This window comes from Tursiops truncatus, chromosome 2 (assembly GCF_011762595.2).
Source record: "Tursiops truncatus isolate mTurTru1 chromosome 2, mTurTru1.mat.Y, whole genome shotgun sequence".
NCBI lineage: Eukaryota > Metazoa > Chordata > Mammalia > Artiodactyla > Delphinidae > Tursiops > Tursiops truncatus.
The window spans coordinates 64,084,495-64,107,779 of record NC_047035.1 but is presented as its reverse complement, the minus strand read 5'-3'; the positions used below and the strand labels follow the sequence as shown (position 1 = coordinate 64,107,779).

The 23,285-nt window shown below is 42.1% G+C and overlaps 1 protein-coding gene across 1 annotated transcript; it reads right to left on the bottom strand.

Annotated features, from left to right (window-relative positions):
- Window positions 1-1,392: 1,392 nt before the first annotated feature.
- On the bottom strand, window positions 1,393-22,392 carry SPTSSA (serine palmitoyltransferase small subunit A). Its single transcript, XM_004327576.4, has 2 exons — window positions 22,230-22,392; window positions 1,393-2,553 (listed from the first exon to the last, which is right to left on the bottom strand). The coding sequence occupies exons 1-2, from the start codon at window positions 22,330-22,332 to the stop codon at window positions 2,450-2,452; spliced, it is 207 nt and encodes a 68-aa protein (XP_004327624.1). The 5' UTR covers window positions 22,333-22,392; the 3' UTR covers window positions 1,393-2,449.
- Between the last annotated feature and the right edge of the window lie 893 nt (window positions 22,393-23,285).

The following is a 23,285-nucleotide window of genomic DNA, read 5'->3' as shown; positions in this document are numbered from 1 at the left end:
CAGCAAGAGAAGCCACCACGATGAGAAGCCTGCGCACCGCAACGAAGAGTAGCCCCCGCTCGCCGCAACTAGAGAAAGCCCATGCACAGCAACGAAGACCCAACCAACACAGCCAAAAATAAATTAATTAATTAATTAAAAAAGAAACAGTCAAAGTACCATTTTCTTGTTTTGGTTTCCAAGCTCCAATTCCCACAGGACAATGTAAAGAGGGCCAGGTGACACCTGTACATGCAGAGGGTCACATTACAGGAGAGGAACCCTGAGCACAGGGAACCCAAATCTTTTATAGTGCCCATTGCTTCAGAAGGAGATGATCTTTATATTCCAAGGCTCTAAGCAAACCTGCCCTTTGTTCTGGAGGGAGACATTATCTCTTCTCTATCTTCTCTATCATACAAACATCCTAGAAAAATATTCCAGAAAAAAGGCAGTCAGTATCTCTGTTCAGAAGACATACTGAAACATAAGCAACCTATAGAGAATTGTCTAATGCCCACTTGTAAACAGATAAAGTTAAATGATCTCCCCATTTGTTATTTACTGACAAATAGACCAGACCCTTGCATCAGTGGGTGAGGATATGCTTCCCTGATTACCTCTCAGTGGACCTGCTCCTATTTCTCTTTCTGACTCTTCTCAAGATTCTCTGTAAGGCTAAACTTATCTTCTATCTATCTCACAGGCCAGTGTTTCGTAACAACCATTAAATACAACAGTGATTTAACGGATTGCAGCAGAGTGAGGATGAATTAAAGATTTCTGAGTAGAGGACTAGGATAGATCATCTGGATACCCATCTAAACTAGTGATTCTTGACTTTTCCTGTCTTCAGCTCACCAGAGATCCAGACATTAGAATCTACTTGTCAGTGGTTAAGGGGGGGAGGAGGGATGTCAGTGGAGGAAAGCCAGATTTAAGCATTCATTGAACAACTCCAGACTTAAATCCTCATATTCATTATTCTGCTTGAGATAGTGTGAATACTATAATTATGCCATAACCAGACATAACCACATCCAACTACTTTTAAGCACTTCAAAACTGAATACTTACATGTTATTCTCACCCTCCCTAATAGTAATGATATAAATTGATTCTCTAAAACTACCAGACTTTTATATTTTACTTAGTACCTCTGGACTAGAAAACACTCCAAAAGTCTAATTCATACAATTTGGGGCCAAAAGTACTTACATATTTTTTTTAAATAGTAAAACATTCTGGGAAGTATGTTAAAAAATGTCTAATGTTTTAAATTAGCGATACTTTTATGTTGAGAGACATGTTAAGATATACTTACTGCTTATCTGTCCACAGCAATCAATCCAGAAGTATAAATATTAGATCAACATTTAACCAACGAGAAAAAAAAAATACTGCTACATCAGCTGATTTTTCTCTCTTTGAATTTAATGAGTTTACATCAAAAAATTAGGTAGTCATTTTACATTTAAGGAATAAAAATCTTTTTAAAAAAAAAGCAATACAAAGAGTGAGAGGATTTTAACCAAGTTTACATTTCTTTTTGCTATAGTTTTTAACAATTCATCTCATCATATTACAATGTGCAAATGCATTTGCAGCACCCATTACAATCATGACACTAAATTTAAAGAAGTACATTGTTACTAATGGCCCTCAGAGGAAATTGATTTACCTTCTATTAAAAACTCTACTATATAGAAGCATTACATAATAATGCTACTTCACCACCATGTGTCACAAGAACCATCACCAAAGTTTTCTGGAAATGAGTCCACACGCAAATTAAATATTTAAAAGGTGAAATATTCCTTATTTGAACTTCAGCAAGGTCTTTCTTTTTCATTGTTAAGAAACACTTTAATAGTTTTAAAGTAAAAGCTGTTAAGAGTAGAGTCCAGAGAGCTAAAACCGTACTCCTGAGTTCAAACTTACAGAGAAGTCTTTTGTAAATAGTTCTCAATAAAATATCCTCCCTCCCCAGCCCCCTGCCCCAAATCGTGAATTTTTTTCTTACAAAACTTTGGTCAAGAGTAGAAATATATCCAGGCAGATATGTATGCCATATGATAGCAAGAACCGTAAAGCCCAACTAATGACTTTGGGTTTTAGAAATAGAAGGCAATTAAAATGTACTCAAAATTACATTAAGAAAAGCTTTCACTGGGTAATATTGAAACAGTCACAAAGGTTAAGAAAATACTGATATCAAAGTACAAATGACTACAATGTTAAAATAGACAAAAACTACTATACAAGAGCCTCTTTTAAAATTAAAAATAAAGAACACAACACATGAGTCAGGATTGTTTTCCTGTTCTACTCATAAATTTTAGTCTTTATATTCAGAGGGTCGGTTATGTTGACATCTAGTAGAGTTTCTTATGACATCTGATGAAGTCTCGTTCCAACTTCAGACAGTGGCTCTTCCCTAAAGAACCTCTTGATTTTGGTCACATCTTGGTCACTGTACAATTTCAAAGTAGTGCAGTATCGCCATGATGTGCTGAGGCATGAAGACATATCCTGTGTACAGTGCCATCCCCACGATGGAAACCAGCATGGAATCTGAGTTGTAGTTAAGGAAACTTCATTTAATTTACTTTTTCTCAGTTTATCCAAAACTAAATCCCCAAATGTTTTCAACAATTGTTCTATGTGGAAGCACCCATTCATTTAATGCTTTCTCATACCTACCAAGTATTTATAAAGAACAAATAACTATAATTATAGCCACTAACCTTAACTATGCCTGACACCATTCTGTTTTTTAAGCTCATTTTGTCTTCACCGTCACCTTACATGGTGCATACTATTATTCTCCCTATTATATTTCAAAACATCAGGCTGCTTAAAATGAAGCAGAGAAAGTGACTCTGTTCAATCTAAGAAACAGAAATGTATAGGAATAAAATTGTACAGTATTTAATGACTGCAAAATGTCTACAAGCTTGAACAATAAGTCTTGTCTGATCCAAGAATTTTAGAATTATTTAAACTAGAATGTGGCTAAGGTATTGGCTTTAGAGCCAAAGATAAGATCAATCATATACTACTGACATAAACTGATAATAGCTGCTACTATTAAACATTTATTATTATTATTATTATCACTAAACTTTGCAACAACATCAAATAAAAGTCACCTTGATAACCTAAACCATAAACATTCTGCACTGTGGTCCGTTCTCCGCATTCCAAAAGGAATGTAAACTGTATAGGGGGCTTCCTTGGTGGCACAGTGGTTAAGAATCCACCTGCCAATGCAGGGGTCATGGGTTCGAGCCCCGGTCTGGGAAGATCCCACATGCCACGGATCAACTAAGCCCATGCGCCACAACTACTGAGCCTGCACTCTAGAGACCGTGAGCCACAACTACTGAAGCCTGCATGCTGCAACTACTGAAGCCCGCGTGCCTAGAGCCTGTGCTTCACAACAAGAGAAGCCATAGCAATGAGAAGCCCTTGCACTGCAAAGAAGAGTAGCCCTGCTCCCCAGAACTAAAGAAAGCCCGCGCAGAGCAACAAAAACCCAACGCAGCCAAAAATAAATAAATTTATAAAAAATAAATAAACTGTATATATGCAAGTCAACAAGGAGCCCTCCTCTTGGGCCACACGAAATACTGCTAACAAAAATTATGTAAAGGGCTTCCCTGGTGGCGCAGTGGTTGAGAGTCGGCCTGCCGATTCAGGGGACACGGGGTCGTGCCCCAGTCCGGGAAGATCCCACATGCCACGGAGCGGCTGGGCCCATGAGCCATGGCCGCTGCGCCTGCGCGTCCGGAGCCTGTGCTCCGCAACGGGAGAGGCCACAACAGTGAGAAGCCCGCGTATGGCAAAAAAAAAAAAATTATGTAAAACCTGAGGGCTTTTTGCTTTGCAGAGTCATGCTAAGGGGAATAACTACTTCTGAACTGGGACTGTTTTATGCATTCATTCATTCATTCATTCATATTCTCTCTCTCCCCTCCTCCCCCACCTCCTGTCTTACATACTTTCAGCTCTACATACTAGTAGTTCTATAACACCTTACATACCTTTATGAGAATATAGGGTTTAAATAAACAATGTGCTTACTACCAGCTAATATTTGTATAACAGTTTAGTTGACAAACCTCTTTTATGTATTATCTTGCTTGACCTTTACGGTTTTCCTGTGAAATGTTTATTCACTAGTACTCATCAGAGACTGACAAAACAGAGGGGACTTGTCCAGGGTCACACAAGAAGCTGTCTTTAGAGCCACAGCTCAAACCTGACTCAGACCCTAAGTTCATTCCCCTCATCTGGCAAACATGGGTGAAAAGTCTCCCATAATAATTTTTTTTGAAATGAAATTAAAATCATAATGATTTGGGGACTTCCCTGGTGGTCCAGTGGTTAAGACTCCACGCTCCCAATGCAGGGGGCACAGGTTCGATCCCTGGTCAGGGAACTAGATCCCACATGCCACAACTAAAGACCTGGCACAGCCAAAAAAATAAGTATTTTTTTTTAAAAAAAAGATTCCCACATGCTGCACAGCACGGCCTTAAAAAAAATCATATTGATTTTATAGTGGGATTTTACAGTCTTCATGGGAGAGGTCAGCCTGCATTCAGTCTTAGCTTTTTAGCTAAGGTTGGTCAAGTGTGGGTCCTGAGGTGGGGAGGGCAAGTGCTTGCTGATTAACAACCATTATTTGGTGATTTACATTTTTCTGGGGGGTAGGAGGAGCAGCTGGGTGATGGGTAAGGGGGTTAGGAGGAAGGTCCTTAGTGACAGGGAGATGGCCACAGTGGACATTCTTAGTCCTTCAGTGTCCCTCACAGTGCCCAGAATAGTGACCGGGACAATTTGGACACAGGGATATCCTGAAGCGGGATTTATGAAGAAGATGGACAGGACTTTGGAAATGGGTCACTGCATATGGCGGCAGAGGCCAGTGTCACATCTGCGGCCAAACCAATGACCCTGTTGGGGGTACCTGGGTTGGTGCTGCTCTCCCTGTGAAGAACTTCACAAGAGGGAGGGTGTTTGCAGGAAGGAGATGTGCACTGGTAGAGATGCAGATGTCAGATGTGGGTAGTTCTCCCACTACCTTTTTTTTTTTTTAGCCGAGTTGGGTCTTTGTTGCTGGGCGCCGGCTTTCTCTAGTTGCAGCGAGTAGGGGCTACTCTTTGTTATGCGGCGTGGGCTTCTTGTTGCAGAGCACGGGCTCTAGGCGTGCGGGCTTCGGTAGTTGTGGCTCGCAGGCTCCAGGGGCAGGCTCAGTAGTTGTGGCTCACAGGCCTAGCTGCTCCGCGGCATGTGGGATCCTCCCGGACCGGGGCTCGAACCCATGTCCCCTGCACTGGCAGGGAGACTCTCAACCACTGCGCCACCAGGGAAGCCCTATGACCATTTTTTTAATTTACTTTTTAGCCTCCCTTAATCCAGTTCTTTCTTAAACAACCACCTTGTATTCACCACTTAATTTCTTTAAAAAAAAAAAAAAGTACAAACTTGCTGCTTCCATATCATTACCCATCACCCACACAACCATCTGCCTTCTACCTCTCCAGGCTATAGACACTGCTCTCAGGGCACCAACGACCTCCTATCAAATCCAATGGCTCTCTGAATTGACACTATTTTCATCTTTCCTCTTCAAAACTCCTTCAGCTCTGGGCTGAGGTACTTCTCTGGTGCTCTCCTCCCTTCTCTCGCACCATTTTCCTAGTTCACTGGCTCTTTTTCCCTGTCTGCCACTAATGTGTAAGATGATTAGAGTTAATTTTGTGCTTTTCTCCCAAACATCCACTCCAGCCCTCCTGCTAGTACAGCAGCCATGCTCTTTGGGTGGGCCTGACCCTATCCCAACTCCAGGGATAAGCCCTGACTGGTCTGAACCAGTTAAGATCTTCTCTTTTTAACAATGCCCACCCCCCAAATCTGATCAACCAGCTCAAAGTTTAGGAGTTCTGCCAGGAATCCAGGAACACAGATTCTCCTTCTAGAATATGCAGTTTGCTGATAGAATCCTGGAATCACTGGAGTCACTTTGCCTCCATAAGGAAATCAAAATTCCGAACAAAGTTGACAGATGAAGGTGGTGGAACAAAAATAATCACAGAAAAATGGAGCTAGAACACTGATCAAATGACCTGAGGCCCACCTTACCACTGGATTTTCAGATACATAAGCCAATAAATACGCCCTTTACCCATAAACCACCTTTAGATATTCTTTGCCATACTTGCAGTTGAAAGGATTCTAAATGATAAATGGAGTTCCCAATGATTTGTCTTGGGCCTACACACACTTATAACTTAAACAGCCACCTTAATGTTGTTGACCTGACCCCACCTTCTATACTGCAGACAAGTATTTCCTATGATACTGGACATTTCCACCTATGACGGGCTTAAATTCACAGAGCCAAAACTGAACTCATTAACTTTCTCCAAAACTACTTCTTCCTATAGGTCCTATTTTTCCAACGATTTGAAAATAGTTGACACACTATCTGATATAACTATAGGTTAACTATTTGCCTAGTCACTCAATCTAGAAATTGCTTTGATTCCTTCTCCCCAAATTCACATTATTTAAGACTTCTCCGTTCTTTCCAACCACAACAAATGACTTTTATCTCATGTTCCCCTACCCTTATCAATGATAAAGGATTGAGGTACTTATCATTCCTTACTTAATCACTTAAAAGCTCCCACTTTAGGCCTCAGGGTATTTTCCATGTCTCTCTTTACTAGAGTGATCCTTTTAAAATGCATGCTTCCCAATGCCTCTAGGATAGCACTTGGAATTCTAATCCAAGCATCTGAGGACCTTTCCAATCTAGCTCAAGTACCTGGTCTTAGGTTGGAGTGCAAGAAGTAGGCAAGAATTGAGAGGCTGGAACAGGGATTCTTGCATAAGTTATTCTGAAGGGAGTTTTATCAGAAGGGGAGTGAGCAGAACAGAACAGAGCAGGGGGAAAAGCTGAGGAGGTTCAGGAGCTCAGCTCCCACAGGGCGCTCTGGAGCATGAATTGTACCACATGTTGGTGTTGCTTTGAGGCAACAGGCCTGATCTTTTGTATCCCTTAATCTGTCGATCACTGGCAGTAGATAGGCTGAGGAAAAACCACCTGGGCGAGACAGCTGCCTTGGCCAAGGGCAGTAGTCTGGAGAAGGGGGAAGCTAGAAGGCAGTAACAGACAACACTCCCAGCAGCGAGGGAGAAGTACATCAGCTGGCAAAGGGGATCAAGGTGGGGACCAAAAGGATCTACAGTTGACCCTTGAACAACATGGGTTTGAACGGCACAGGTCCACTTATACGTGGGTTCTTTTCAATAAACACCTACTACAGCACTACACAATCCACAGCTGGTTGAATCTGCAGATGTGGAGCCACAGATACAGAGGGCCCGACCGTAAAAAGTTATACTCAGATTTTCAACTATGCAGGGGTCAGCACCCCTAACCCCTGCTTGTCCAAGGGTCAACTGTACCATGCTGCTTTTCCATCATACCTCCCAACACTCCAAATCATCCCCCAACAAACACACATCCTACTCATGCCATATTACACAAGTCTCAGAAAACAATGTTCTATATTTTCAGACTGCTCTGCCTTTGATTACGGCTTAATAATGTGACTAAGGATAACAGCAGTGGCAGCTTTCATTTTGTCTAGTGTGCGCACGGCACTGTGTTAAGCCCTACAGTAATATCCCGAAATCAGAGTAAGCAATGGAGCCAATTCCAAACCAAGTCAAACTCCTAAAATGTGTTCTTAACCATTACACTATAATATCTTCCTATGTACGAAAAGTCCTAGTCCTCCAAGTAAAACCTAAACATTCTTAGAGCTCAGCTAGTCATCTCCTCTCGTTTGAGGCTCTCCCTAGCACTCATACTTTTTCTATTCTTACCCCAACGTCCTGGCAGAATTAACAATTCCTAATGCTCATCAAGTTCTTCACTCATATCACACAGAGCTTATCACCTGACATTACCTATTTGTAGATGTATTGATATTTATCTCATCCAGATTATCAACTCCTTGAACACAGGAACAATGTCTAATCATTTTTGTATCTCCAACATCTAACGTAACACACGCTTAATAAACATTTGATGAATAAAGGAATTGCTTAAGAAACATTATTTGACTCTAGATTCACTGTGGTGCTTTCTACGTATTCCACATATTACTGTGACCAACAAACTCTAAAGCAACGACAGCAAAGAAAACCAAAATCTGTTTCTAAGCAATACTATATTTTCAAGATGCTTTTTGGGTTTTTTAACAGCTTTTATGTAAGACTTACGAATGTATACACAAAGCAAATGAAATGGTATAGTAATAATCTTCAGGTCATTGGCTCAAATTCAAGTAAGAATTACTAAAAACAGCCATTTGAATGATTATATTACGTACTCTTTATGGCACTATAATTCTTCTATTTAGTATGGAGAATATATCAGTCAACATGCATAAATTAGCTTAACAGAGATTGCTCTACTATAAGACAGGAACCTGAAACTTAGGCTCAATTTTGTGAACACTAAATTGTCAAACCTTTAATCTTTTATATGCATATAAAATCAGGACATCTTTCCAAGTGAAACAAGAACTTATCAAAACTTTTTTTTTTTCTTGGCCACTCCAAAGGAATGTAGGATCCTAGTTCCCCCACCAGGGATCGAATCTGTGCCCCCTGAAATGGAAGCGCAGACTCTTAACCACTGGACCACCAGGGAAGTCCCCAGAACTTATCAAAACTTGAAAAGATGTTTTGCCTGGTTAAAATATTAGACATTAGAGTTCATGACTTTCTACAGCATTATGCTGTGACGCATACCTGTGGAGTAATAACAAATAAATGGCAATTATATATGCTAAATTCAGGATAGTGGTTACTTAGTGGGGTGAAATGGGAAGAGGAAGAAGGGAGATCAAGTGAGAAGGGGCACAAAGGGTCTTCAAATGCATGTTTTTCTTCAGTAGTTGGTATGGGCGCACTTTCATTATATTATTCTTTATGGGTTTTTTATTGCATGCCTGAATAGTTAATAAGTCTTACTTATTTTTTTAATAAGTAAGAACTGTAAAGGAAAATGGAACTGCATATAGTACTAGACTAAAAACTGTTTTATTTGAAGGATCTTTTTCCCTGGCAAAGTTTGGGTTAGGCATCACTGGATCTAATTTGCTACTAGGAAATAAACAGAAAATCTTAGCTCTCAGAAACAGAATAAACAACTCTCAATTCTGACCAAGAAAACAGAAAATTACCAAAAGTCACTTGCACCTAGATGCAAATGCCAATTATTAGCTACTCAAAATAATAACAATAATATTAAACTTAACCTTTTACCCAGAGCCACTTATTAAATTTAACTTTTAATTCTATTTCCCTCAAAAAAAAGTTTCTGTATTCTGATCCCACTTCTCCTAAGTATTTCCAGAATCACAATAATTAAATAAGCCTCTAAAAGTAAGTTTTCTATACAATTAAATTTCAAAATTATTCCCCTAAATTATCCTAAAGCTCTCAACCATAAGAGAATATTTTTTACTGAAGTATAGTTGATTTACAATGTTTCAGGTGTACAGCAAAGTGATTCAGATATATATATATTCTTTTGTAGATTCTTTTCCATTATAGGTTATTACAAGATATTGATTATAGTTCCCTGTGCTACACAACAGGTCCTTGTTGTTGATCTGTTAATCCCAAATTCCCAATTAATCCCTCCCCCCACAAATAAGAGACTATTTAAAACTGACTTAACTATACAGTGAAAGTCATATTAAATGAACAAGTAAACAATGGGACCATGAGGAATTTCTACTAGCCTTAATAATCACATTGCAAAACATGCAAAACAGTGCCTTTTAATAAGTAACCTTCTACAAATGCAATTTAAGCAATTTTAGCCATGTAGCTGAAATAGCTCCAATACACTGAGTTGAATACTCCCTGAGATTATGCTTGGCACCATTCCAAATGGCAGTTTTATTGTGACATTTGCAAGGCTGGGGAACTTGTGACCTTCATCTTCTTGGAAATGTTCTCACAAACAGAGCTAAACATACACCATTTAGAATATAACAGCTATTATTTGCTATCTGGGTACTTGAGTGGATTTCTCAATCCACTGCGTTCTTTAACACACCTCTCAAAGTTTAAAGTATCCTTGACACACTGTGAAGTACAAGAAATGGATACTGGAATCACCATGGCACTGGAAGAGAACCTAGGTCTGAGCTGCAATTCTGCCAATCCCTGGTTGTGTCAAAAACTCTCTGATCACTAGTCTCCTTATCTACGGTTTGGGGACACACATCACCTACCTTTCAGGGTTGATATAAAAATTTGGAATCAAATCTATTCTGCAACAAAAGGTAATATAATCTTTATTGAAATTATTGCTTGAGGGCTTGGGCACTTAACATTATGACTCAGACCTCTGTTTGGAAATTGCCCAAGGTCACCCTGCTATTAACTTGTTATTTATAGTATAATCCTAAGGCATCACAACCTCTCTGGACCTGAGTTTCTTCTCCATAAAATGAAATCCCTTCCTGGATTAATGTTAGGATCCCACTTGCTTGGAGATTTAAGCACCAGTTCTCAATCATCCTTAATGTAATCTTCTCTTTGAGACACTGAGGCGCGCGCGCGCGCACACACACACATACACACATACACACACACACACACACACACACACACACACACAGAAAATGTAAATATTCAGTGTTATATAATACACATATACTGGAAGGTAATACACAAAGTGATAGAGTAATCTTTCCATTTACCAAGCCCTTACTGCTGTTTGTCTAAGTATCAACAGCTGTACCAAGATTAATCACGTTTATGTTTTAGAGGGGGAACCATGATTCAAGAAATAGAGAATAAAGCTAGTGAAATCCAGGCTATAACAAACCAAAAACCTCAAAAATTAAAAAATATGTCTTTTCTGTTTTGTGCGTATGTAAAACTGTCTCTACCACTGAATGTTAAGTGCTTGAGAGTGAACGCCTCGGCTGCTCTTTGCTTCCGGTTGTAGCATTGTTAGACAAAGCAGGCACTTCCTCAACCATTCAAGAACTGAGCAGATAATGTGCCAGGATTGTGCAGGCACTGCCGAAAGTTGTTTGTTCAAGGCCTGAGTGAACAATCAGAGGTTATTTATAACCTGGACATAACATAAATATTTTATGGGTCCAATGGATTAAAAAGCAAATAGATGTGAAACCATATATCTGTGTGCTGTTTGCTGTTTTCTTTAACAGGGATCCCCAGCTAATCATGAGCTGATAAGTTCCCAGTTAGGCAGGAAAAAAAAAAAAAAAAAAAAGACTTTTTGCCCATACACGGGATTGGCCATCCCCAGTCCTTTTCTCAGCAACTTAAAAAAAAGAGGAAATGCTTTAAAGTTAAATACAGTACATCAGAAGTAAGACCACGGTAACTAACATCTCCTGCCCTAACCAGTAACCCCGTACTATCACCGCCTACCTTAGCAACCTATTCGCAAGACTTTGGAGAAACCAAAAGTAGCTCCTCATTGGGAAAAGGGCAGGGGCCTTCGTTCCAGTGGGTATGATTTATTCCTCTTCACTAGTCTAATTTCAATGTTTTCAGTCTCTGATGGCCCTGGTCACATTAAAAAACAAAGCTAAAATGTCATCTAAAACAATCCAATCTTCTATTAGTCAAATTCCTTTTGTAAAACTAACTCTAAAAAGCTACTTTTATCCTCAGAAATATTCAAAAGTTTTGATAAATTTAATTTTTTTAAGAAACCATCTTAATGAAAAAAGAAAACAAAGTATCTGACAAAGTATTACCATAGGCTGTTTGGTGAAAAGCCATCAAAGCTCTAAGGGAAAGCAGGTGTCAGCTGCTGAATGATGCTCCAAAAAGGACTCTTTCCTATTACTGCAGGTTTTGTCCCTTGACCTCGAAAAACTAGAGACCATCACCAAAAGTAAGGGACTTCCTTACTTCCTGGTGGTACTTCCCTGGTGGTCCAGTGGTTAGAACTCCATGCTTTCACTGCCGAGGGCACGGGTTCAGTCCCTGGTTGGGGAACTAAGATCCCGCAAGCTGCGTGGCACGGCCAAAAATTTAAAAAAAAAAAAAAAAAAATGAAAGCTTATTTTTACCAAATATATCACTTTTGATGCTTTCCTAGTTGCCATAAATGAAAGCAAGTAGAAGATAATGATATGGTTATAGTCCTGTGTAAGTCAGCCAATTTGATATTCTTGGGCCATAGTAAAGGATATCACATCAGCATCAGAGGTTACTGTTGGCAAGCAAAACCCATTCTCTGAGCTTTCTGTAGTGTTGGTCATACTTAAGTATGGAAATTGATTTTAGAACAACTTGATGATGAACTCTTTAAAAACTAAACAAACAAAAAAGCCTGCTGCTGAAACCAGCAGTGATCATGTTCAACTCTGAGCTGAAATCCTAGAAATGGTTTGTAGCTCTGAACCCAGAGACACCAAGGCTATGTATCGCTATATGTCTTTATAATTAGAGCTTCTATTAATCACACGAAGATCTGAAGTTCCAGGGTCAAGGGGGAAAAATTACCTGTCTGCTCTAAAATATAATCTGTTCTGATATAACACATTTCTGGAACATCAATTAACCCATATGTGACTAGGATATCACAGGAGCTGCATGGTTTCATATGGGATTTTTTGTAAATTAGGAGAGCCAGATTAGTGAGGAAAGAATTATAATCTCCAGCAAGAAACATCCCTCAGCTCAGCAGCTGCAGTCCTTTTAGCTCTATTTTAAGAAAATTAAAAATTAGCATCTGTACCTGGGCTCCCTCTCCAGAAAGGTACACCTCCAGGCTCGCACAGCTCCCAACTAATGGCAGGACTGCACTGCCTCCTGCATCTCCTCGACGGCAGCCCACACCATCTCCATCACTTCAGCAGTTCCAGTCAACTCTGTCCATGCATTTTTAATGTCCCTGGGGCAGTGCCCAGCCTGTCTGCCCAGGTTATCCAAGTTGTCCCCCAAGATGCCAATCATTAGCACCTGCTTACGAAGTTGCATAGATTTTGAGGGGCTTATGATATTTTCCCATAAACTCTTTTATTTGAGAATTTTTCAGGAACGCATACAACATATGATGGCCAAAATTCTTGTATTAGTAGTAATTCTACTTTTCATAACTATTGATCATAAATACAACACTGTCTATCATTCCATAACTACTATTTTTTTTATTATTATTGTTTCTGGCTGCATTGGGTCTTTGTTGCTGTGCGCGGGCTTTTCTCTGGTTGCAGCGAACAGGGGCTACTCTTCGTTGTGGTGCGTGGGCTTCTCATTCTGGTGGCTTCTCTTGTTGTGAAGCACGGGCTCTAGGAGTATGGGCTTCAGTAGTTGTGGCACCTGGGCTCGGTAGTTGTGGCTTGCGGGCTCTACAGCGCAGGCTCAGCAGTTGTGGCGCACAGGCTTAGTTGCTCTGCAGCATGTGGGATCTTCCCGTACCAGGGATTGAACCTGCGTCCCCTGCACTGGCAGGTGGACTCTCAACCACTGCACCACGAGAGAAGCCCCCATAACTACTGTTTTTTAAGCATTTCAATTCATGAAAAGTATATATCCTCTCTTAAGTAGATCTTTTAGAACACAGAGTTTTAATTATTAAAATTGAGCATTGGGGTTCTTTTTAATCTAAAGAATTTACCTTCAACTTCCCTGGTGGCGCAGTAGTTAAGAATCCACCTGCCAATGCAGGGGACACGGGTTCAAGCCCTGGTCCGGGAAGATCCCACATGCCCCGAGCAACTAAGCTCCTGCGCCACAACTACTGAGCCTGCGCTCTAGAGCCCATGAGCCACAACTACTGAGTCCACGCACCACAACTACTGAAGCCCACGCGCCTAGAGCCCGTGCTCTGCAACAAGGGAGGCCACCGCGATGAGAAGCCTGCACACCCCAACGAAGTGTAACCCCGCATTCTGCAAATAGAGAAAGCCCATGCATATCAACGATGACCCAACCCCAACGTAGCCAAAAAAAAAAAGAATTTATCTTATCCTTGCTCCTAAGCACCACAAATGTTACAACAATCAAACCCTGAGCCGGGGTGTGGGGTGGAGGAGGTCACAAGGTCTTTAAGAATATGACGCAGTGGAGACAGGATCCACATTCAGCTCTACTGAAAAATCACTGGTATCACATGCAGAAACACTGTAGATCATCTGTATGTGCTTTGTCCCCACTGCCATCAACCTCCCATGACTTGCCCTGACATCCTAGTACAGATCACCTAGTTCTTGTGTAGCATAGTTTTTCTCTTCCACCTTTCCTGAAAGAAAAGAACTTTTTCCTACTAAAGAAAAAGTTATAATATCCTAAGGAGTACAGACAAGGGATAGTCTGACATTCTCACACGGCCAGCCAAATATCCAGGCAGTGTCAAACAGGCTAGAGCTGCTGTTTTCAAACTAAAGCACAGGAGCCCTGGAGGAACAAGACTTTTCAGAGGATTAGAATCGGTTAAGGGGAATCAGTTTACAAATCTTCAGCTTCCAGTGTACTCTCTCCTCAAGCTGATCTGAGAACTGTGATCTGCTAGTTCTCCTTCCCATCCCCCACGCCCTTACAACTTCACTTCTCTCACTTTACTTCCAGAATCTTACAATTACGCATTTCCCCAGGGCATAAAATAACCTCTGGGACAGCAAACAAAGGAATAGTAACTCACTTACTTTGTACTTTATTTCGTTGAGGTAACAGACTCCTGGCACAGCTCCAAACCTCACCTATCTATCCATCTAATCATGTGAATTTGGAAATGAGACACCTTTGCAATCTGGGCCCGGCAAAATGCCTCCAGCAAGGAGGATGGTGAGAGGGGCCGTTCTGCCATCACTGAGGTAGTGACCAGAGAATCCACTGTCAACATTCACGAGTGCACCCATGGAGTGGGTTTCAAGAAACGTGCCCCTCAGGCACTGAAAGAGATCCAGAAATCTGCCATGAAGGAGACAGGAGCTCCAGATGTGCACAGTGACAACAGTTTCAACAAAGCTGTCTCGGCCAAAGGGTTATGGAATGTCCCATACTGTATCCACGTGTGGTTGTGCGGTTGTCCAGAAAACATGAAGCTGAAGGTTCACCAAACAAACTCTATACGTTGGTTACCTAAGTACCTGTCACCACTTTGAAAAACCTATAGTCAATGCGGATGAGAACTAACCACTGACTGTCAAATAAAATTATAAAACAGCAACAACAAAAAAGTGAGACAGGACTGAAGGTGTTTACATAACAATTATTTTAACAGAAAAATGACACTGAGCTTTTTCTGACAGAAATTAAGACTGATTTTGCCTATTTGGCGTCACAGTGAGGACCAGCTTTGCCAATCAGGTCATGTGATGAATGTGTTCTATGAATTGTATAAGAAAAAAATTATAGTTTTAAGGTTTTAGCAAAAACACCCTGAGAAAACCAAAATTCAAAAAGAGTCATGTACCAAAATGTTCATTGCAGCTCTACTTACAATAGCCCAGAGATGGAAGCAACCTATGTGCCCATCATCGGATGAATGGATAAAGAAGATGTGGCACATATATACAATGGAATATTACTCAGCCATAAAAAGAAACAAAATTGAGCTATTTGTAATGAGGTGGATAGACCTAGAGTCTGTCATACAGAGTGAAGTAAGTCAGAAAGAAAAAGACAAATACCATATGCTAACACATATATATGGAATTTAAGAAAAATAATGTCATGAAGAACCTAGGGGTAAGACAGGAATAAAGACGCAGACCTACTGGAGAACGGACGTGAGGATATGGGGAGGGGGAAGGGTGAGCTGTGACAGGGCGAGAGAGAGTCACGGACATATACACACTAACAAACGTAGTAAGGTAGATAGCTAGTAGGAAGCAGCCGCATGGCACAGGGATATTGGCTCCATGGCACAGGGATATTGGCTCGGTGCTTTGTGACAGCCTGGAGGGGTGGGATAGGGAGGTTGGGAGGGAGGGAGACGCAAGAGGGAAGACATATGGGAACATATGTATATGTATAACTGATTCACTTTGTTATAAAGCAGAAACTAACACACCATTGTAAAGCAATTATACCCCAATAAAGATGTTAAAAAATAAAAAAAAAAATTAAATCTTTTGTAATTATCTAAATTCACTATGAAAGATTTCAGATGTCAACTTAAATGAGTGAGAGGATACACAGTATGTGCTTTTTGTTCTTTTAGGGAATGCACAAATGAAAAGTCTGAATACCACTGGGCTGGAGGGTTGGAAGTATTAATTTATCAGTTACAGAGACCTCCCTGGTGGTCCAGTGGTTACGACTCTACGCTTCCACTGCACAGGGCTCCGTTTTGATCCCTGGTCGGGGAACTAAGTAAGATTCCACATGCTGCACGACTCAGCTACAAAAAAAAAGTTTTTTTAATTAAAAATAATTTATCAGTTACAGTTATTCCTAGCTCAGCTTTCCTCATTTAGCCCTCCCTGGTAATGGAAAACTGCATTCATTTCTACAAAAGGAAGATCAAATGAAATGGCATAGGGCGTCCCTGTTGGCGCAGTGGTTAAGAATCCACCTGCCAATGCAGGGGACACGGGTTCAAGCCCTGCTCCGGGAAGATCCCACATGCCGAGGAGCAACTAAGCCCGAGCGCCACAACTACTGAGCCTGCCCTCTAGAGCCTGCGAGCCACAACTACTGAGCCCGAGTGCCACAACTACTGAAGCCTGCGCACCTACAGCCCATGCTTCGCAATAAGAGAAGCCACCACAATGAGAAGCCTGCTCACCGCAATGAAGAATAGCCCCTGCTCGCCACCCGCACACCCCCGCCGTCTATGCGCAAAGACCCAATGCAGCCAAAAATAAATGAACTTATAAAAAATAAATAAAATAAACTGTCAAACATGTTAATTACTCTAGTATATTGACAGGTGAAGAAAAATCCTTCTCAATTCTAGCTTTAAGCATTTGAGGATACAGCGAAAATCTGAGAAAATAACTTAGTCGCTACTGAAAAGAACATACAGCTTAAAATGTAGCGCTGGGGAGGGGGAGGGGCAACATAGGGGTAGGGGAGTGGGAGATACAAACTATTGTGTGTAAGACAGGCTCAAGGATGTATTGTACAATGCAGGGAATATAGCCAATATTTTGTAACAACTGTAAATGGAAAGTAATCTTTAAAGCTGTATAATTTTTTTTAATTTTTAATTTAAAAAAAAGGAATGCTTTTTTTCATTATCACTCAAAGCTTATCTCAATCCAAAATATCTACCTTTGCTTCTACCCTTGCCTCCTCCAGCCACCCTTAATTTATTCCAAATCCTGCAACCAAAGTAAACCTTTTCAAACTTAAAAAGCCAGATTGGATCACTCCTCTATCAAACCTTCCAAGAGTACCTTTTTTTTTTTATTTTTATAAATTTATTTATTTATGGCTACATTGGGTCTTCGTTGCTGCGTGCAGGCTTCCTCTAGTTGCAGTGAGCGGGGGCTACTCTTCACTGCGGTGCGCAGGCTCAGTAGTTGTGGCTTGTGGGCTCTAGAGCGCAGGCTCAGTAGTTGTGGCACACGGGCTTAGTTGCTCCACGGCATGTGGGATCTTCCCAGACCAGGGCTCGAACCCGTGTCCCCTGCATTGGCAGGCGGGTTCCCAACCACTGAGCCACCAGGGAAGCCCCAGAGTACCCTTTTTTACCAAAATTAAAGTCCTTACAAAGACCTCCAGGACCTCCAAAGAGTCTGACCTCACCTCCTAGGACTCTCCCGCACACTCACTCTGCACTAGCCATACCTGCCTCAGTGATGGCCTTCATCCATGCCAGGCAGGCTCTGGACTCAGGGACTTTGCAATGGCTAGTCCCTCTGCCAGCTCTGCTCTTCCCTCAGATTTCTACCCTGCTAACTCCCTCACCTCCTTTATCTTTTTACTCAAATATGCTTTTGCAATGAAGCCTCTCCTGATATCCTCTTTAAAAACAGTAACTCCATCCCATCCACACATTTCTTATCCCCCTGACCTATATTTCTGCTTTCCATAATGCTTACCACCTAACATACTATATATTACACTTTTTTTTTTTTGGTAATACCTCGCTGCCTGCAGGATCTTAGTTCCCTGACCAGGGATCAAACCCATGCCCCCTGCAGTGGAAGCACAGAGTCCTAACCACTGGACTGCCAGGGAATTCCCACTATATATTTCACTCATTATCAAAGTTTCCCAAGGACAGGGATCTCTGTCTCATGTGCTGACTGATACATCACAAGCATCTAGGCCAGCATCTGGCACAAGGTACGCACAGAAGTGTCTGTTCAATTAAAAACCAGTCTCAACCTGCTTTTTCAACTTTACTTCCCACCCACTCTGCCTTAAAGAATGCCTGCTCCAGCCAAGTCAGCCTGGCGTACTCACCATACCAACACATCTCTGCACCCCAGTCCACACCTTCTCCCCACCTAGGAGAAAATAAAGCAAAGAACTCAAATACCTCCCTGAAAGTTCTCTGAGTCCGCCATGCTCTTCCTGCCCTGCATCCCAAAGCACTCACTGCCCAGCTCTTTCAGCAGAATAACAAGGGGTGGGGCAGGGATCTACCTGAGAACATGTGTCAATTCTAATTTTTCCTGAACCTGGATCTAATTTCCTTGAAGAAATGAAGTCCATCTTCTTGGAAACTTAGAACAGAACTCAGGATGGTGAAAATTTTTTTAATTAAAATAAATTTTAAAACCCTGTTCCTAGGATTTTTTTTCCCATTCAAAATGAAAAGAGCTTTGAGTCTCATGGGGAAAGGAAAAATGTATATTCCTGTGGTTTATTTTCCTACTTTATTAAATAGTTAGTCCCCTTCAGCTCTACCATCTCCCACCTCCTCTCCCTTCTCCAGTGAATAATTCTTGTCTGTTCACTCGATGCCAGCCCCTGTATGCCAGCTGTTGTACTATACTACTGTACTTTTCAAGGTACTGTATTGTAAGATTAAAAATGTTTTCCTTATTTTTTGTATTTGTTTTCTATTACAGTACAGTACTATGTAGCCAATTGTGTTAGTTGGGTACCTAGGCTAACTTTGTTGGACTTAACGAACAAATTGGACTTAACCGAATGCGCTCTCGGAACTCATCTGTATGTAGGGGACTTATTGTATTTAAATGTCAGTGAGAAAAATGTCAGTGAGAAAATTGTTACTGGATTTGAGTGACTCTACTCAAAAGGTATGAGCACCTCCCTTCATCTCCAGAACTCTCACTCCATGCCTAGGAGGCCCTACGGGAACAGATATGACCTCCTTTCCTACTACTCACCCCCACTAACTCTACCCCAGACACACCAGCCACTCAGCTATCCCAGAAACAAGCCAGATACGCTGGTGCTTCAGGGCATTCCTAGTTACTGTTCCTTCTGCCTGGAATGCTCGATCCTCTGGAATTTTTCCCCTGCTTAAATCTTTCTAAATGTCCCCTCCCTGACCACTCTAACTAAAAATCAAAGAACATGGACTCTTTCTTAGTTCCTATCCTCCTCTCCATTTTATTTTTCCCCATAACAGCTATAACAATCTAATAATCTAATTTTTTACTTATTTATCTAGTGGGATTAGAATAAATATTTTTATCTGTTTTATTCACAGGTAAATCCCTACTATCTAGAATAGTATCTGGCAATTAGAAAGTATACAATACTTGTGGAATACAGAACTCAGCAAATGTACATGTTTTACAAATGAGTAGACAGAGCAAGGCAAATTTTGTTAACATCTCCAAAATAAATCAAAGAAGTTCTTTCAATCTATAGCCTTTTCTACTTCTTTAAGCTTGAATTCTCTACAAGAACTGAATGTTGTTCATCAGGAACAGTCAAGTTCCAAAGCTACTCTAAAAGTGGCTTAAAATCAGTGCTTCTGCAATTTCTTTGAAATGACAAATCAACATATAAACAAATGTTTGTCATTAAAAAAAAATGTTTGTCAAGCATTATTTGTGTGCCCAGCACTGTGGTTGAAAAAAAAAAACTCTTTCCTTGAAGAGACATGGACTGTCTTTCAGGGGGAATCTAATTCTAAACATAAACCAAAAAAACTGCCTGCATTTTGCTTAAAATAAATACAAATATAAAATGTCATGGAAACATAAGAAGCCATTACAGAATAAGCCTTTGTTTTTTTAATTAAAAGAACAACGCTAAAATAACTTTTACTTATGCTTCCAATTATTTTAACAAAGATTTTTAATTTTCTAGCTCCCCTCAACATCATGATTACAATGTTACCCAGTAAGGCACTACAGGGAGTGTCTCACTGGTTACAAAACCTGGTCTTTTCCTTTCCCACTGATGGCTGCCAATAGGGAAAGGGGACTTTCGAAACATGTTAAAACTTCCCCTCCAGAGGTAGATGTCAACAGGTCCCAGCAGGTCTCTTTCAGGTTGGTTGCAAATCTCACTAGTGTGTGTGGTTTTTTTTTAATGAAATCATGTGATCCCATAAACCAATGAGAAGTCAAATGCTTCAAAGGCAAAAACCCACAGAGCTACTACATATCATTTCATAATTTATTCATAATTTATTTCTCCATCCCCCCCAAGAAAAACACGGAGGTATTTATGACACTATTACTATTGCAATATAATACAGAAAAACCTTAACACCACTGACACCATAGCATTTATCTATGTGCCAACAAAAACCTTTAAGAGTAAAATTACAGTGTGGACTCTGATAGTGGGGCACTACATTCAACTTGATTTAAAGAGTTTCGATTTAGCACAACATTGTTTATGTTTAAATTCACTTTTTAATAACTTTAACTGAGTCAAGAGGTGGTATATATTTTAGTATACATTTTACAAGGATGACCTCATGAGCTCCAACCTATAGAACTTAGAGTGAAACTAAACTGCAGCTACAAGTAAATGGTGCAGGAAATTAGGGCATACTTTACATTCAGACTTTAAATCCAAACTCTGCATTCTGCTTCTTAAACTCCAGGTTTGGAAAGAAATGCCAACAATAATAAAACTAAATTTCCTTGTAAAGCAGCTAAGATGCCTCAAAGTGTTGAGACAAAGGACTCAGCTTTGAGTACAATCCTATGCTATTTGTTCAATCCTATTTGTTCAAGACAAATAAACACACTTATTAAGGCTTGGAATGAAATTACCTCAGTCACTCTACCACGTATTTGCAAAGTTGTTCTGAAGCTACTCCAAACTAAACCACACTGAAGACGAGAGGCCCTGTATGAAGCAAGCATGCTATATAAAACATGTTTCATATTGGCCCTCAAGTTTTTTTTAAAAAGTTATCTCTCATGAGTATTTATTCTGCAAGAATAATATCAAGGGATGTCAACATAGACAAATGAAGACAGACTTCAGGAAGCCTCTCTTCACAACCTTGAGTTATTAATTGAGCTTATGAAAGTTAGATGAGTTAAGATACAGGCAAAGCACTTAGCACAGTTGCTTGGCTGGTAGTAAATGCTCTATAGTCGTTAACGAGTAGTTATTAGCCATCTACGAAAACACAGCTTCAAACACTATCTACAACTAACCACATATTCCTTTTCGGGCTCGACTGTTACGGACTGTGCAAACATCAAATTAATGAGTAGAACAGACTTTTTAAACCATCTTGAAGACCAAAAAGGGATGATTAACGAACTGCTTTCAAAAACTGTATTGGGATGCCATGAGTACAAATTCACAACCTGACTTAAAAGCCGATAAACTGGTTAGCATTCTTATTAGGACCAAAGCCAGCTAAATCAGGGACAGCTAAAGGTCAAAAGCGTCCAAGCCGGGAGCGATTTGCTCCACTTACACGGTCCCTGCCTCCCACGGGAACAGGAGATTGAATCAAAGGCTGGCACGGCCGAAGTGCAGGCGAGGGCACACCAGGTAGACATCGCCCTAGGGGATCTCCTCCAGCAATAAAGGCGCTTCTACCTCGGTCCAGTGACTCACCGGCGACCTCAGATCGCAAAAGAGTTCTCGTCCCCCACCCCCCAACCGCGGGAGCGCCACCCTCGGCCCCGAGACCTCGGTCCCGCGTGCCCGCCGCGAAGAGGCGAGTCTGCGCGCGCAGTTCCCGCGGGGCCGCCTCTCCGTCCTCCCGCCGCCCCGCGCCCGCCAGGCCCTGGGCCCGGGAGGATGCCGCCCGGGCCCCCGCGCCCCGACCCGGCCCCGCGCCCGCGGCCCGGGCAGGATACTGAACACAGTCCGCTCCCAGGGCTCCAGCATGTAGAGCGCCGTGACCAGCAGGTACTGGTAGTAGAACCAGGACATCTGTTTCCAGGCCCGCGCCAGCGCCATCCCTGCCACGCGCCTCCCGCGTTGCAGCCAAACGTCAGTCTGTCCGGCCGGCCTCCCGTTCGCGTCCTAGAGCCCCTGGCCGCCAGGCCCGCCTGCCCCGCGCCCATTGGCCGGCGCGGCCCGGAGCGTCACCCGTGAGCACGCCCAGCCCCGCGCGCTCCCGGGCAGCCGGCCGCGAGCCCCGCCCGGCCGGCGTTTATTGGCCAGGCCTCGGCCTCGCGCCGCGCCCGCTCTCTTCCCGCTGTTCCCCCTCACGGGGCTACGCCCACGCGAGCCCGAGAACTGTCCCCGCGAGAGTGCCCCGCCCGGCCCCGCCTCGCCCGGCAGTTGGCTGGGGGGCGGTAGTGACCGCTGGGGTCCTGCCGCGGGGGTTGCCCGTGGCTCCCTTACGCGGTAGGTCCCCCGAGTCGGGCCCAGAAACGCCAGTCGAAGAAATATTTGTGGAATACCAGTGACGCCTTAGGCGTCCTCCAGGGCTGGGGGAATTACAGGGTGAATAGGAGCATATTAGGATCCTTACCTCTTGCAGTTTACGATCTAGGGGAGGAGACAGGCATTCACAAATGCCCGAAAAGCTGTGATCGGTGCAGAGGGGGAGAGTAAGGTGCTCGGAGAGGGTGGGGAGGCGAGCATCGCCCAGTCAAGCAGGTCAGGAAAGGCATCTGTGAAGAAGTGATGCACACACTGCCCTCTTCCTCCTTCCCCACCCACACGCGGGCTCACACACACAAAAGCACACCCACATAAACCAACATACCCCGTGCACTCCTTAACCTAAAGACAAGAGAGAGATTACCATAAATATGTCAATCTGCCCACCTCTCTTAGTGGCGAAAGGTACCGTGTAGGTCAAGACCGGGAGAAGGACGCGGATCTGGTCGGTTCTGCAGATGACAGACTACTTGAGATCCGTCTGTGGGACAGATACCTCCTGGAGATGCACTCTTAAAAGT